This window comes from Egretta garzetta, unplaced genomic scaffold, assembly GCF_000687185.1.
Source record: "Egretta garzetta isolate BGI_Z169 unplaced genomic scaffold, ASM68718v1 scaffold612, whole genome shotgun sequence".
NCBI lineage: Eukaryota > Metazoa > Chordata > Aves > Pelecaniformes > Ardeidae > Egretta > Egretta garzetta.
The window spans coordinates 308,662-324,691 of NW_009259030.1; the positions used below are offsets into that span (position 1 = coordinate 308,662).

General features: G+C 41.8%; 1 protein-coding gene across 1 annotated transcript in view; it reads left to right on the forward strand.

The window, feature by feature from the left end:
- EBF1 (EBF transcription factor 1) overlaps positions 1 to 16,030 on the forward strand; it is a 266,754-nt gene that overhangs the window by 203,206 nt on the left and 47,518 nt on the right. Inside the window, exon 8 of the mRNA XM_035890292.1 lies at positions 3,803 to 3,929. Coding sequence (XP_035746185.1) covers positions 3,803 to 3,929 — 127 coding nt within the window. The remainder of the gene's footprint in view (positions 1 to 3,802; positions 3,930 to 16,030) is intronic.

A 16,030-nucleotide genomic window follows, 5' to 3' on the forward strand; every position in this document is an offset into this window, starting at 1 on the left:
TTAATGCAATCCACAGCATGTCCCAACTGACATGTAACAGTTTGTATCAAACCGCTAGTGCAGTTGCCAAGGATCAGGCCAATTCACTTGAAAATCCCTTGGGAGAAAGGGTCCGGTTACCAGTTTTATGTCCAGCTCCAGATCTCAATTAGCCAAATGCTGGAAGAGAAGAGGAATCTGGATCTGGTATTTTGGCTGGTGGGTTCATCTCCAAACCAAAGGTTTTAGTGCCTTGTTCAAGATTTACATTTAAAAAACGTGTTCAGAAATGTACGTAACTCATATTTACAAATTCTTAGTTCTTGGCATGCCATTGCTATGTTTCTCATGATGTCTGTTAATGCCCCCAGAGTTCCCACCTGAGGTCAGAATGTAGAAATGGCCATATGGGGTCAGACATGGAGGTCTACCTAGCTCAGTCTCTTTTGTTTGGCGCTGGGCAATGACAGATCTCTAAAAACAACAGGATGAACATGTAGTGACGCTTCCCCAAAACACTCTACCAGCCTCCAACAGTTTGAGGCTCAGAGGTTTCCACAAGTGGTGTCTTTACTTCAAAATCCTCCTGGTGCTAAGAGCTCACCTTTTCCAGCTGCTTTATGTGCAAATATGAGACAGATTGTCCCTTGAAGAAGGTACAGGCTGTGTCAGTGTGAGAGGAGAAAACATGCTAGGAAAAGGTGGGGTGGAGTCCCAAGGTCAGGCTACAGGTTGACAGTGTAGGCAGGAAAACATCCCATAATCCTGGAGTTACTGAAATCAGGGGAAGATTAGTCTTACCATGGGTGGTCCTGGGGTACCCAGACCCATACAGCACCCGTTGTGTCACTCGGATTGCAAAATAGAGTTAGGGCAATTCAGAGAGCTGGTCCCAGTCCATAACGCAGATCATGGCAGCACTGGGGAATCAGAGTTCGAGATCAAAGGTGGGGTTCAGAGGGCAGATTTTGAAGTGCAGTGACATTGTTTGTCCCTTAGAGACAATTCCCTGATGTGACAGCAATATAAGGGTCTGCTGGTAGGTAACCAAGCTAGACAGTTCCTTTCTGCGTGCATGAGAACTGAAGGCTGACTCAGAGCAAAGGTCCTTTTAGCTCAGCACTATACCCCTGATGGTGTTCAGTGGCAGATGCTAGGGAGAAAAAGCAAAAGGAAAAGGCACGTGTATTCTCCTGGTGTACCTCCCAAGCTTTAGTTTTAGAGAATAGTGGAGTAAAATATATCCTGAGTATCCTAAACCATAGGACTTCAGACATAATGTTCACCCTTTGGGAATGTGTGGGCGACATTATTGTATATTTGTGGTTTTAAACACAGTTAAACTTATTTACTTCAGAGCACAAAGGAAAACCAAACTGTTTGTGGAGAACAAACCAGGAAACTTGCTTAACTCTCCCCAGCTCTCTGTAACAATGGACCATAAATAGGTCAGACATTTCTTGGGAACCAAGGAAGATGAGTATTGGAAAATGCCACAAATTATATTTAAAGAACATTAAAGTGGTGACAGACCAGTAAATGCTGGGAAATTCAAAGATACAACCAGAAGCTTCCTATATAGCTCATGCCAGAATGGGGGTTGAGGGGTGCAAGGCTCATGCTGATGTAGTAAGACTAGCATGTTAACCTTTACTATTAAAATCCTTGGCTGTTTCTACAAATATTTTCTCCCTAAAAATGTCATGAAACTTTTCTCATCTTGCTGGTTCGGCCAGTTAACTATAACCACTTGAGGATGGGATTTATCTCAGCTGTGTTTGGCTGCCTACAGTTAAAGCATCTAGTCTAAACTTGTCATCTCGGTTCACTGGATAAAGGTAGATGCTTCCAGAAAGCAGCTCATCCCAACATGAGAGGTGTCTAAAGCACTGGAAATAAATTGCTGTTTGGCAGTGCTTTCTGCCTCCACTGACCATTGAGGGCATGTTGAGAACTGGCCTAGACTTTTCGGCTTTGGGCAGCCCAACTGTAAAATAACTCAATTTAAGTAAAAGGAATGCTTGGAAGTTTGAGGTTTGGGTTTGTTATTTTTGGTTTTTTTGTTTTTTGTTTTTTTTTTTTCTTAATCCAGTTGATAGAGTGAGTGATTTAGAAAAAAACGCAGGTTTCTTTATAAAATAAGTAAGTTTCTAAGTCACATGATTTCAAAGCAGAGCAACATGTTCTTTGGAGCTCAAACAAGAAGGCACCAATTCCTGCATGATCATTTCTAAGATGACATATGACTTCTGAGTTCTGTGGGTCTGAATAACTTTGGAAGCATTTGATGCTAGTAGTTTTGGTTTTAATCTTCAACTTGATTTAATATTAATGTTCTTATTTTAAATATGGAGAACTTCCTACTGTGATTGCCATTTCCCTCAGCAACGCAGATGGCTCTCAGACAGACACTCTCCTTACATGCTTTTTTAGTCCTGTGCCCAAAATAAAGAACTGGTTAAAAGTCTGATTTTTTTGGTAGGACCTTACTACAATTTTGAAATATTTGGTTCCTAGTAAAAATAAGAATAAAATTATCTTTTTATTTAAAAAAAAAAACCAAAGCCAAACAACCTATTGAAATGTATTCCCTGATCCAGGACATGAGTCAACCGACAACACAGAGCAGTTGACTGTCCGCATAGGGTGCCCATGGCTTTGCTCCCTGTCAAGGCTGGTCTTGGTCTTGTTTGCCTCTCTAGGAGTGTGTTAACGTGCCACAATCAGTTAGAGAAGGATTATCTGTGTGACAGAGCTGTGTCTTGGTTGCTGGACACAATCATGTCACCTTTTCCATGTACCTCTTTTTGCTATTCTTGTCTGAGGGAGCACAATGAGTGAGAAGAGGACATTTCAGAGATGGGGAGGACAATGCTATAGTTTCTGAGTGTGGCAGAGATTTGAGTTAACCTGGTGAACTCCTAGATGGCTCTAATATCAATTTCAGGGACTATTTTTTAAATCCAGTCCAGAATTCTGAAAGGGCAAAAATGGTCTAGAGCCTGGAAGCTGCAGCGCTGACCCACCCCAATGTTTTGTGTTAAGAGGACCAGGATCCCCAGCTCCATTAGCAAGAAAGTTAAGTTTGTCTGCTTATTGCTGTGTAAATCCCCATCTGCAGGACCCCCCTCAGATGTGTGTCAGCCATTGCAGCGAGGGCAGACTGGAAGCCATCGTTAGCTGGTTCTATTTGGTTTCTCTCTTTTGAGCGCTCTGATCATTTACAAGGAAAGATCCACCATCCTTCAGAAGCCAAACTTTGCATGTCTGCAGTAATCAGTTATACCTCCACAAAATGAATAGAAAATTAAAACAGCAGCACATGGTGCGTTCGCAGCGTACAGATGTCAGCTGGGCACCAGGGCGTTTAAAAACCTGCCTGGGCTTGGACTGTGCAGGGAATCTCAGCCCGGGCTGGTGCTGTGCCATGCTCACACGTGTAACTGCGTGTCATTTATCAATCAGATTTGTTGGACACTGTCATGACCCCGGCGCTCACCTGAGCAGATGTAGGCATCCTGCTGCTGCAAGCTACAGCTATTGCATTAAACCAGGACTAATGCTTATACTAAGAAGCAAGTGCCTGCCATGTATGAAAACAGAAATAATGTTGTTACGGTTGAGCAGGAGAATGCTTGTAAATATTGTAGTCACTGGCTTTTGTGTGGGTTACAGCAAGATTGTATTCAAACATTGACAGGTTAATTACATGTTTCAAAGCTTGTTTACTGTGATCTGAGAGGAAAGTGTTATTAAAGAAGTGTTCAGCATCTAACAGTGCTTTTTTTCCCCTTTCTTCTCCCTTCTCAATGTTTTCCTCTAGCTGATTACTCCTCATGCCATCCGCGTACAGACGCCTCCCCGACATATCCCAGGGGTTGTAGAAGTCACATTGTCCTACAAGTCTAAGCAGTTTTGCAAGGGAACGCCTGGAAGATTCATTTACACAGGTAAGGATGCTTTAGTACTAGATACAATGTGGAGAAATAGGGGAGGCAATATATCACACTTGCTAGGGCTTCTGCTTTCATCGTTAAAGCTGTACTGTATTTTATCATTGAAGGTACCAGTTTAAGGTTGGATTTCAGAAAAGGATGACCATAGAGATGAATCTGAAAACATACCAGTGTGGGATTTTTGGTTGCTTGTTTGTCCTCGCAATGGGACATCTCTTTACCCAGGAGGGGGGAGGAAGGATTGAAGCAGATATTCCAGTATTTAAACAAACAGAGGAAGAGTGCAAGCATAAAGAGCCAGACATACTAGTACAATCACGAACCTGCCTTCCAAGAAGTGTCTTGCTAAATATCTCCATCTCATGTTGTCCGGCAAGTGTTGCAAATGTTCAAAGCAGCAGCCCGTTTGCTTGCCCGGCTTGCTGTAACATACTTGTCTCTGGCTTCCAGGGAGGCGAAGCAGCTTTCACCCCAGCCGATGCTGCAGACATAGTGACTTGCAATGTGGTTTGGGGTGGTATCCCACACTAAGGCCATGAAGTTGAGTGGTTTGGCCTGAAGAATTATTAACAAAAACCCATGCTAGGACATTGCAGATGCTGTCAGTGTTAAACCCCTCTCAGTAGTGATAAGAATGGCCTGGGAAATAAACTAAGTAGCAGCCTAACTTTTTAAAAAGAATGAGTGTTATCAATTCCTTGGAAGGTATGTGTACTACAAGAATTAATGGCTTGGTCTAGGCTTTGATGTGCTTGTCCTTTTACGTGCTTGTTGTTTGGCATACGCAGACTGGACTACTGTAACTGTTTGCCTGAACTGTGGTTCATCACAACCCAGTACAATTCCTTTCCCCATTCTTGATTGCCCCTGAAACTTTAAGAATAAGGTATATCATAAATACTTGTGGCTATGGGGCATTCTGGATGACATGGGGCACATATATTGCTCCAACTGTGAACGTACACACAGGGACTTGAGGCAGAGGAGAGACTTCTGCGCTCTGGCTGCGTAGCAAAGCTCTCATTTGATTTTTCTTAACACTGAGCAAGTTGAACAAAGGTGCCTTACAAAGCTTTGTTGTCTTTTTCAAATACCCTCTCCCCCAGTTGGGATTGTGCACTGGGTTTCTTTAAACTGGGTCTTAAACTGTTCGTGTATCGCCTTGCTGGCTGGGCAGCAGGTGCTCGTGGAGGCTGTGCGTGTTTGTTGTGAGCGTTAGGATTTCAACAATGTGAGAGAAATTCATATATGGGACCATAATGCAGCATATCAAAAAGGTTATTTAGGGTTTGAGCGTGTTGGAACAAAAGAAAAAGAAAAAGCAAAGCCTGACATTGCCAGCTGGTGTGAATTGCCAGTGCATACCACATGAAAGTGTCGCCAGAGCTCTGGACAGTTTGACCGCGAATCCTTTCCCCTCTCACTCGCTCGCAGTAAGTTGTGCTGTCCTGCTTGTTGTCAGGCCACTGGGGTGGCTGTGTCTTGGGCTGGTGAAAGGGCAAGTACGCGTGCAGGAGAAGAAGAAAGGGAGGAAACCTGCCCCCCTTGACTTTGCAAAGAAATTTTTGGGGACTTCGTTTTGCGATTTAAATGTAAAAATGGCCTGGACCCATTTTGGTTTTGCTTTTCAGATCATCATTAATTAGCTTTTGCAGTAAAAAGGAGGGCGACAGTTTAGCCTGCCTGCCCAGAAGCAGATGGCTGAATGTGGAAATAAGGCGTCCCAGTAGGGCGAGTGTTTCCATATATGCATTTTCAGGTTAGCGTTTAACACACGTTATTTTTCATTCAATAAATGAAAGTTATGAAATACTAAACAATGATAAAACCAAAGGTGATCCCATCCGTGGACGATTCTCTTACTTATGCAGCTTTTATGGAGATACGGTAGATACAGAAAAGCTATTGTGACTGAAATCGTACCTCAGACGATTTGCATTTTCCTTTTAGAGGCAGCCTGAACTTAAATGTGGCTTTTTAAAAAGGACTAAATGAAACTAAAATAAAAACAATTAATGCATCCTGACCTTCAGAAGTGCCTTCCAGCCCTTTAAACAAAATGCAGGTTCAGTACACGCCTGCCGATTAGTTTTAGTTAATTGAAAATTATAGGATTGACCCAAGAGGAAAATTTTGTTTGCACTCCAATCACTTTTACAAATTAAGGAAAATTACCACAATTTTGTTTAGCTAAGGTTTCACACTGAGTTCACGAAATTAGCTCAGCCATCCCAACAAAGTCAGCACTTTGTTAGTGAGCACTAGAAAAAAACTAATAGTCTATGGTGTGTACAAACGAAGCATAGAAAAAGCTATGATGCTTTAGAGAACTAGGCCAAGTGTTTTTAATTAGGATTATTGGTTCATTGTAAGTTTTGAAGAACAATCAAACTAGCAGATTAGCTGTTTCTTTTAAAGCTAGAATTTCTTGCCATTCATTTTTCCCATGAGAACTTGTTTTAACTCCCACATAGCACTATTTTTTTTTCTTTTTTTTTAACAAGGCCTGCAGGAAATGGACCAATTGGAAGTTGGGATACAGTAACATTCCCCAGCATCACTCCAGCCGATGGGAGCTTTTCACAATGTTCTTCAGTGAACTCAGTGTTCTGGAACATATTACAAAACCACAGAGGCCAAATGTTTTCTCAGAGGAGTTTGGCCTCTGTTTTTGGCCGAAAACATTTCAGCATCACTTGCTGCTTATTTACCCTGCTATTAAGAACAAGAAAAGGGGAGAGGAGAAAAAGGGGGGAGGGGGGGGCGAGAGAGAGAGAGAGAGTGTGTGTGAGAGAGAAAAAGACCTGGGGTTTGTGGGCGGTGCAGAAGTTGATCAAGCGTAGTTTCCTTTCTGGTGAGAATGTCCCTGCTCGTTAATGGTCCCATTTTGTGGTCAGGTCTCATTTAGAAGAAATTATTTTTAATCAGTGTTCAACAAAATATCCCCTCAAGCCACCTGGCTGTCAACTGTTTTTTTTCTTACTGTTAAGCACTTAAGTTCTCAGAAGAAAATACCCAGTGACCCATTAATTTTAGCCTTTTTTTCCCCTTTAACTGCAAATAACTTAGTAACATGATCTCTAAGTAGTCCATGTGCCATCTAGGAATCAAGGTCACATACATACAGGGAAATCCTGGCTTTTGTAAGTATTTTTGAAAGAAATAAACCAGTGTCAACCCTGTGCTTACAAGAAAACATAAGTAAGTTTTTTATGTTCCATCTGCAAAGCAAGCCATCCACATGGACGTACAGGGCAATTATTTCTTAGATTTTAAGCTTTGACATTCCTGAGAGAATGTTATTAGAAATACAGAAGCCTGAACACATCTTGCATGTATGTTCATTTTGGAATAATATTAAAAGTCTCTGTTCCACACAGAAATACCCAGACACGCGGGTCAGTATTTCCCTGTGGCACCCTTCATCTGTAAGTCTCTTCTGGTATTGAAGAGCACTGAATGAATTAAGCTTCATGGCACAATTTAGGAGTCAGGTATGTGTCACTACCATTATTTTAGGACTGGAGAAGCTGAGATAAAGGAAGAAGCTGTTAGGGATAGAAATCCATAGGTAGTTTGCCAAGGTGACTCAGGGTATATATGGTTGAGTTAAATAAGGGATGAGAATTGGCACAAATTTGTGATACCTGGACAGGCCTTTGAGATTTTTTTGTTTGTTTGTTTTAATTTTAAAAAAATGGATGCATCATGGACAGCATGATTCTCACAGATGAATTTTACTATGGTACTAAACCACGAGATTTGAGTGGGACTGCATGAAAGTAAGTGAAGGGAAAATTTATCTCACTGCCTATTGGAAAGGACATATGGAAGGTCCATAAAAATGCATTATGCTGTGTCTTCTACCACCTGCTCAGTTTAAGGTTTTGTGCTTTTGTTCCCAGCTAGAGCAAAGGACTGCACAGGGGTCAGAAGTATATAGCTCTGTCACTAAGGTTGTGTATACAACATGGGGTTAATTCAGATTCTTGGCTGAGCAGCACCCCAAATACTGTTCCTTTTTTGAAACTTGGTTACATGGTTGGATACAGGTTGGAATCTAGGGATCATTTGCATTTGCATCAGTCTTGCAAGGACGCTGACGGGGTACCTAGAGAAACAGGCAAGGTCCCCCACAGTTCATTTGGGGTTTGTTATCAGCTATGGGATACGGTATCTCTCTAGAAGTGCTCCTAACAGGAATGGGTGGATTTAGGGTCAGCGTGGACACACAGGGCTTGCTGCGCAGTGCGTAACCCAGCTGCTGAGCACTGACCCTCCAGGGCCGTTGTGACGAGGCCGAGGAGGTCAGAGTGGAGCACGGACGAGTGTTTGCATTGCGCTTTGGGGCCGTTGTGTGTAGAGTGATGTAGAAATGCTAGCACTGTGAAGGTCAGGCTATTCGCAGAATTTCTGGGAAACTGCCTCTTTCTCTGAAATGTCATAGGTCTTCTCAGAGAACTTTTTCACTCCCCTAGTTGCTACAAAGAAGAAATAGCCTCACGTGGAAAAATCCCTGCTCCATCCTCATTTTACCCTTTGTTTCCTTCTGAAAACATTTGAGCCTGTGTACAAACAGGAGGAGCCATGCAAATCACAGGTGATTTGGGGTAACATTTTCAAAAGCCTTGGTTTTAGGTGGCTTCATTTTAAGGTTTTTATCTTTAAATGGTTTAATTTACAGAAGCAAAGGAGTAGTTGTCTTCTGAGAATCATTCTCTTTTCATTTCTTAGGTCAAATACCTCCAAGAGTAAGAGACCAAAACCTACTCATTACCACTTAAAATTTTAGTCCCTGGCCCTAGAAGCAGAGGTTTAAATTGTGTACATGGATCTGGTCAGAATTGGAATGACTTAAAAGGTGATCTCCAGTCCCTACAGCCTGGTAAACTTCAGTGATTCCTTTGCTAGGAAAATTTTCTGCTTTCAAGAAGGCACCAATAACTATGCGAAGTTCAAAAGATACATAATCAATGAAGCAATGGGTTTTCAGAATGGAGACTTCTGGAGTTTGTAGACTTAAAAGAAAAAAAAAAGGAAGGGAAAAAAAAAAGAAGAAAAAAGAAGTGGTGATAAGAGACAGACTGGCTGTCAAGAGGTTCCTGTAGCCCCACTGGAGCCTTTCTTGATCCCTGTGGGCTAGAGTTTGACCCTTACACCAGCTAACCTTGGCCATAGCTGTGTGTCTGTTAGTTCCTGAGAAATGTTAAAACCTAGTGGCAGTTATTCTCAACATCAGTAATACACAACCTCATTAGTTTTACAATGCCTCATTCATGTGTGTTTATTATTAAATCATGAGCACTTAAATAGCTGATTAGTATAAATGAGGAGAGAAGGCCACCATCAACAGAACAATAAAAATAAAATAAAAAAGCCAGCATCTCTGATGCTGTCTTGGGTTTTATCCTGATGTGTTTATAAAGTTCTTCACCCTCAAAGATATGACGATCATTAATCTGAAATGAAATATAGAACACATCACTTCTTCAGAAGAGTGACCAGCTATGAGATCTGGTAGCTAGCAAATGAATGCCATTTGTTTTTAACAGCAGTTTTTATCTGCCTTTCACTAGTAAATATTAATAGCAGTGGTAGAATAAAAAGTATCAGATGTCTGGAAGTTAAATAGTCATGGCGTGCTACAGAAGAACAGAACAAAATCCCTCAATACAAAGAAATGTAGGAAGTTTAAAATAAGAGCTGGTGTCTGTTCTTAAAAGCAGGAGAGCCCTGCGCTGCAGGTTACCCAGTGCTTTGGATGCTCAGTATAAAGTCTGTTACTGATCTCAGGGAGACTCTACAGAGGGCAGAGGAGAGATGGTAAATCCTAACTATAGGAAAATCAGGTAAGGAAGAATTAAATTAAATCCTTTCTAAATGTAGGCTTTTACTGGTGAATTTAATTAATGTCTCTGGAAACAAGCAAAAACCCCCTTATAACAGCTATCTGAGAAATGTCCTAATGCAGATTTCACTGGCTTCCCCCTTCGTCTCATTGTGCCAAGTGTTCGTTCCCAACTGGACCTTGCCATGGGGACACCGGAGGCATCTGGTGGTGTGTGGAGCTCAGAGATGGACCTGTCTTTGGGGTGGTGCGTTGGGCTGAAGAAGTACACGTGGCTTTCTGCTACCATAGGAGTTTGCCATTGTCACTGAAGAATGGGGTCTTATGGCACCACTGCTGGGTCAGGGACGCTTGCAGGTAAAATACAAATGGGAAAACAAGGGAGGGATTGGTGCAGTGTCTCCCTCCAAGCATCAGTGATGTGCTCTTGGGTGTTACCTGCCCTTGAAAAGGAAAGTTGCCCTCAGGAAATCTCTGTGTTTGAACTTGAACCTGTCCCTTTCTAAGTTCTAGTCCATTAACTTAGTTGCTCTGCTGAGTCAATGTTAACATCTGGTCTGCCTGGCCTGTCTGGAAACTTTTAGGGGGGAAAAAAAAAACCCAACCAAACAAAACAGTTGCAATTGTTTTGGAACAAGCTTTCCTAGATGAAATAACTTCAATTTTTATTATTTGGTGATGAGCTTGGGGGTTAATGTTGTTACAAAAGTGTTTTGTTTTGAAGTTAGCTAGGATGTGCCCAGTGGAGTGAAGTATGGACGGTTATCAGGGTTGAGTATTAGGAATATTAGGGTTGTTGGCTTGGTTTGCAGGAATTCAGGAAAGAAAGCTGGGAGGGTTCCTAATTGGTTGCGGGAAAAAGGGTGTTACCATACAGTGAGGAGGCGGTTGGAGGTAAACTGGAAAATCCCTTTTGTATGCTAATAGGAACAGAGAATCCTCATATCTTTCGTATTTCTTAAACACTGGCAGCACCATAACACACTGCAAAAAACAATCACTAAAAGTGTGCAGTGTACCTGTAGGACAGCTGCAAAATGAAAGCAATTACAGCAACCGTCAGAATAAAGCTGGCTGTGAAGGAAACATATTATTTTGCATATTTTATGTATACACTTTCCAAGAAATATGACCTTTATTTTCTAGTTAGAGGGAAGTGCAATCAGAGTCTATGCAGCAAAGGGTAGCTGGATCATTAAAAAGAATATTTTCTCTGATATTAGAAGTCTAAATGGGTACTAGTCCTTATTCACAACCTTGGCTGTTTCTGTCTGCCCTGAGTTAATAAGTGATAAGGCCAAAAGAGAAATAAATCACTGAAGTCCCTGTCCAAAGAAAACATATTGACTACAGCCAAGCAAATAACAGCCCATAACCAATGGTCCCATTCATCATTCATGTAATAGGGATATAAAGTATTCTCTACCTATGAAACCATAGAGTAGGAAAAAGCCTGATAAGCCCCCAATCTAAGGTATGTGATTTGATTATTAAAGGACATGAACTGTTTGTCACATACCTTTAATCTTTAAGATGTGTTGCCATTTCTAAACTATAAATTTGTGGTAAAGGATTAGAAAGCTATTAACGATAGAGGTATAAACTAGACTTTATAAGGATTCCTGCAATTGTCATGCAACCCTGTAGACCCTTGGAACCTTAACCTATTGAATATGATATAACATACTTATCTGACCTTCAAAGCCAATAAACCATTTTTTGCTTTTCAAGTTCCAGACTTACTCCATGATAAATTAACCCTCTGGGTTCACAAAATAAGCCTTGTAAATTCTTTTTTTTATCCCCACCCCAAAACCTTTAAATTTTCATGCCTTTGCTTCAAAACTCTCTTATTCCAGACTGAAATTGTTAATCTTTTTTTATTCTCCTTTTAGCTCATGTCACTTGATAAGATATTATTCCCTCTTTTAAAAAAATGGCCAATAAAACAGAGAGCTGAGATGAATTTCTAAAAAGCCTGAATTGTGCTCTGTTTCTACAGGGGGCTTCACTGTCTTGTTTCTTAATGTATGCGTATTCAGATTAGACAAATGCCACATAAACGGACAGTTTATAGTAGCAACAGTGGCTGTACTGCTTACCTTAATGCATTTTGATCCTGTGCCCCGAGAAGGGGGACAAGGCACTACCTTTTTGCTGGACCAGAAAGCCGACTCCTTGGCTACTTCTTGCCGCTGAAATATTTCCTAGGCGGTTAGTTGGGAAATCTGGCTGCCTTGCGGGTATATATGTACCTAACTCATCCTCCCTGTGCTTCTCACAGGGTGCAGCAGGTTTTGATTTCTGCCTGCAACTGTGTGCAGGATTTACTGTGTGTTGTTGGAAAATGGCCAGGCTGGGGGCTTGGCTGTCAGAGGTGCCCATCCACACAGCACGCTGGCTCTGGCGAGGAAGTCGGAATGTGAATTTAGTGCACGGCCGCCTGAGGCACGCTCTTGCACAGCACTATCTGCAAAATAGCCTCCTTAAGGTGTGCTTAATCCTCTGAGATGCTTGTTAGTGAGGGTTCATTTTGCTTTGGCATTTTGTTACACAAGCGGACGCTGTATGGCTGGCTCAGACCAGCAGTGTGGTGTGCAGCCATCGGTCCCTGGAGGCAGGGCTTGGGAAGCCTCGCTTGCTTTGCGCTTGTACCAGCATCCCTGCGCAGCCAGTAATGCTTATCTAGCCTGGTTTAAGCCTGCTGACAGCAATGACTGCAGAGTAGATGTGCCCCAATATAGCCCATGTCTACAGATTCAAGCTTTTTTGTTAGTATATAGATAAAAGGAAAATCTTGTACTTGCAGCCTTTCATCTCAGTGGATGCAAGAGCAATTTATTGCATGGAGTGTGAAGTTCTTTGTACTTTTCTGCTATCTTGCAAGAACTCACGCAGTCTCTTCTGCTTAGTTATGAAGATATCAAGCGCATAAGCGATGCGGTCTGCCGTGGTGTCTGGATAGAGATGCCGGAAACAGTTTAGTCCCAGTATGACTAGGGTCAATCCTGGCAGCTTCTCAGGCTTGCCCAAAACACTGCCGAGTTGCCTCCTGGTGCAGGCTGCAGTGTCCGTTGTTACTTTCTTTAAAGTCAGTTTGAGTATTTCTGTAGGTAAGATACTGCAATCCGCAGTGCAGCCGTGCCTTCGTAGGCTGGAGAGGCGCTTAGGGCTGGCACCGCAGGAGCCAACAGAAGGACAGACAAGCAGCTCAGAAAGGAAGGGAATTGTTTTGGCAATGTGGCAACAGTCCACATCTATTTCATGATAATGGCTGACTAATGTCTTAGAGAAAGTAGAATTTCCTTGAAGATTCGATCTGCGCAGAAGTTTTAGCAATCTCAGCAAACTTCCCTAGGACCTCCTGGCAGATCTCTATCATCACCCAGTTGCTGATGTTGCTAAGGAACAACATTGTGGCTTTCAAAAACCTTCACTGAAAGGTGGTTTGCCATTGGCCTGTTGTGAGCTCTGCGGAAGAAGTATAAAACAATCATTACTTAATTCTGCCAGGCCAAGTGTGTGCAGATTTTTATTCCACAAGGTAGGACATAAGCTATTTCATATATTAGGTCACAAACATGTTAGCATGATGTAAATTAGACTGTAGTTTTGCAGCATGTCAGCTATTCTGCATGAACTTCTTTCATACCCATGCTGAACTTAAAGTACCAAGTACCAGATAGTTCATGGCAGTTTACACCTTGGGGACATAAGTATGAACCGTCAGTTCAGTGTCACAGTGAAGAGCCTGGATTTGGACAGTTAACCCTGAAGACCTACAATCTTGCACAGTTTACCCCAAGGTATTTGCATGGCCATACCCCCTGTTGTTTTATCTTTCAGTGTCCTCTTTAATTTCCCTCCTCTCCCTTCCCTCCCAAATGGGATTTTTTTCATCTTTTTCCTGTTGGCATAAATTGTGGTTAGCTTCTTTGCATGAAGAGTTGTGGACTTGAACTGCTCTTGCATAGCACCAGATGTCAGCATTGGTGGTTAACAAGAGGAAACCCCATTCCCAGCAGACAGAGGGTTAATTAAAAAAAACCCAAACAAACCAACAACAGAGCGAGAAACCTCACACAATCAACTAAGAATGGTATTTTTTAAGTCCCCGTAGGACAGAAAATGCACATGGAAATTAAGATGTTGTAACAGCCATCTAGCAAATATACATTTGTTAAAGAAAAAAGTGGCGCCAAACTCTCCGTTTTAAATCTGTGAAAATTACAGAGCAAAACCCGTGATGTCTATGAATAGTTGTGAAACTTGCTGTCACTTTTTAGTACTGCAGCATCTTCCAGGGTGGGATTTATCCCTTGTCAACATGATGAGGTCCTCTTTTACCTTGTCTGCATAAGGGATAGAAATTTAGCGAGCCCCAGTGACCCTCCCTTTTGGAGCTCTGGGGCATGATACTCCCTTGACTGGCTCAGACATCATCTTAGAAGAGGGTGAATCCCCATCAGGAACCTCTCCTCTCTGTCCTCTGTATGCAAATGGGCTCTAAAGAAGTGCTCAAATATGCACTTGGGTGGCTGAAGCTGGGTGAGAAGCAGTACACCCTCAGTGACCCCACATGCTAGGTGCAGGAAAGTAACTATTGCCCCAGGTATTACAATCCCATGATAGTTTCTGAAATACATGTGCTTATTGTCGCCTTTGGTTTTGTTTTTGGTTTTTTTCTCCTAACTTATATCCTATTCCTAGCTTTCGGTGGGGTAGTTTCCTTAGAAGACTACAACTCATCAAATAAAAATGCATAGTTTGTATGCTCAGGCAGTTCTAGCAGCAAGCTTGTATTTGTAAAAATGAAAGGCAAGATTTTACTGCCAGAAGTAACCATGAATTCATGTTGAAAGGTCACTTCTGCAAGGGAAATATTTTTTCCAAATGTAGATCTCTGACTAGTTTCACCACTCCAAAAAGAATTCTCCCCAAAGTTCACATGCATGTTGTGCTCAGCTACTAGAAATAGTTCTTACATGGTTGTTCATAAAAATAGGCCTTCAAGTGGCCATCATGCTGATGAAAAACAATAATATTTTCTCTACAGGTTTTTAATTTTGAGGTACTTTTGGTTCCCTTAAATCTTGCATTGATGTGTGCATGTTATTTATCTAAAAGGAAGGGAGGGAAACGTGCCCTCGCCTATTTGCCTTCAACTGCATTTTCCCTGGGTGTTTTTGTCAGCTCAGGCTCTGCTGTTGATAGAGGGGCTCTTGGGGCCGTCCATGGGTCTGGCAGGTCAGGGCCAGGAACAAGAATCTGCACGAGGTATCGTTTGTTCTGGAATGAAGAATTTAGTTCAAATTTCCTAAAGACAAGGCCAGTCTGCATGTCGTTTCTTCACCAAAACTGTTCATCCTTGCATTGCTTGCAAGTTCTGTTAAAAAGACAAATGAACCTTCTCTAAATTGGGGCCTAAGGGAAAGGATGGAAATGACCCCCTCCCCTCTCCAATTTCCCCCATTAGACTTTTTTCCACAGATGTTCATGCTGATTAGACCTGGGAAATAAGGGTATTTTTGTGGACCATGAATATTCATTTGGTTTTTTGGCAATGAATTTCCTTCAGTTTCCCTGTAGTGTTTTGCTCCCTGTGAATGTTTGAACAAGTGAGTGAGACGAGACGGTCCATTTCAAGAAAAACTCAGAGTGTACTTATGGAAAATGAACTTTCCATAGCATATATGTATTTGCCTGAACAAAAGGATGTAAAATTTGCTGTTGGTTGTTAAGAAACAGGACTCGAAACCAGCAAATGCTTACACAGGTGAGGTGCTGCCCTCTGAACACGTGCTATAAATGGAGAATTTTAGCCAAACATTTGTAACCATCCACTCTTTAATGGTCTATCTGTAAGGATAAGGTTAACCTGAGAAACTATTTGACAAATACTTTCAGCTAATAAGTTAATTGCAGAAAAAGATCTCTTGGGACAGTTACTGAGAGGGAATGGTTTGATATGAATTATTTGCCCCACTGTAGTACTGATGCCCAGATCCGAAGCAGCTGCTGGACTTGCTCTTTGAGGGGCCTGCGCTGCTCTGCCTGATTAGACCAAATGGATATGAGCAGAAATCTATACAATTTATAGCAGAAAATGCCAGGGATTTTTTTTTTTTAACTTCTAAAAATTTTAAAGTGTTATAAAGCATTGAATGGAGATTACTGTACCTCCTACTGTTTGATCTTGTAATTCTGCTGCAAATGTGAGGATAGAAATTGTAGCTGATGTGTAGGG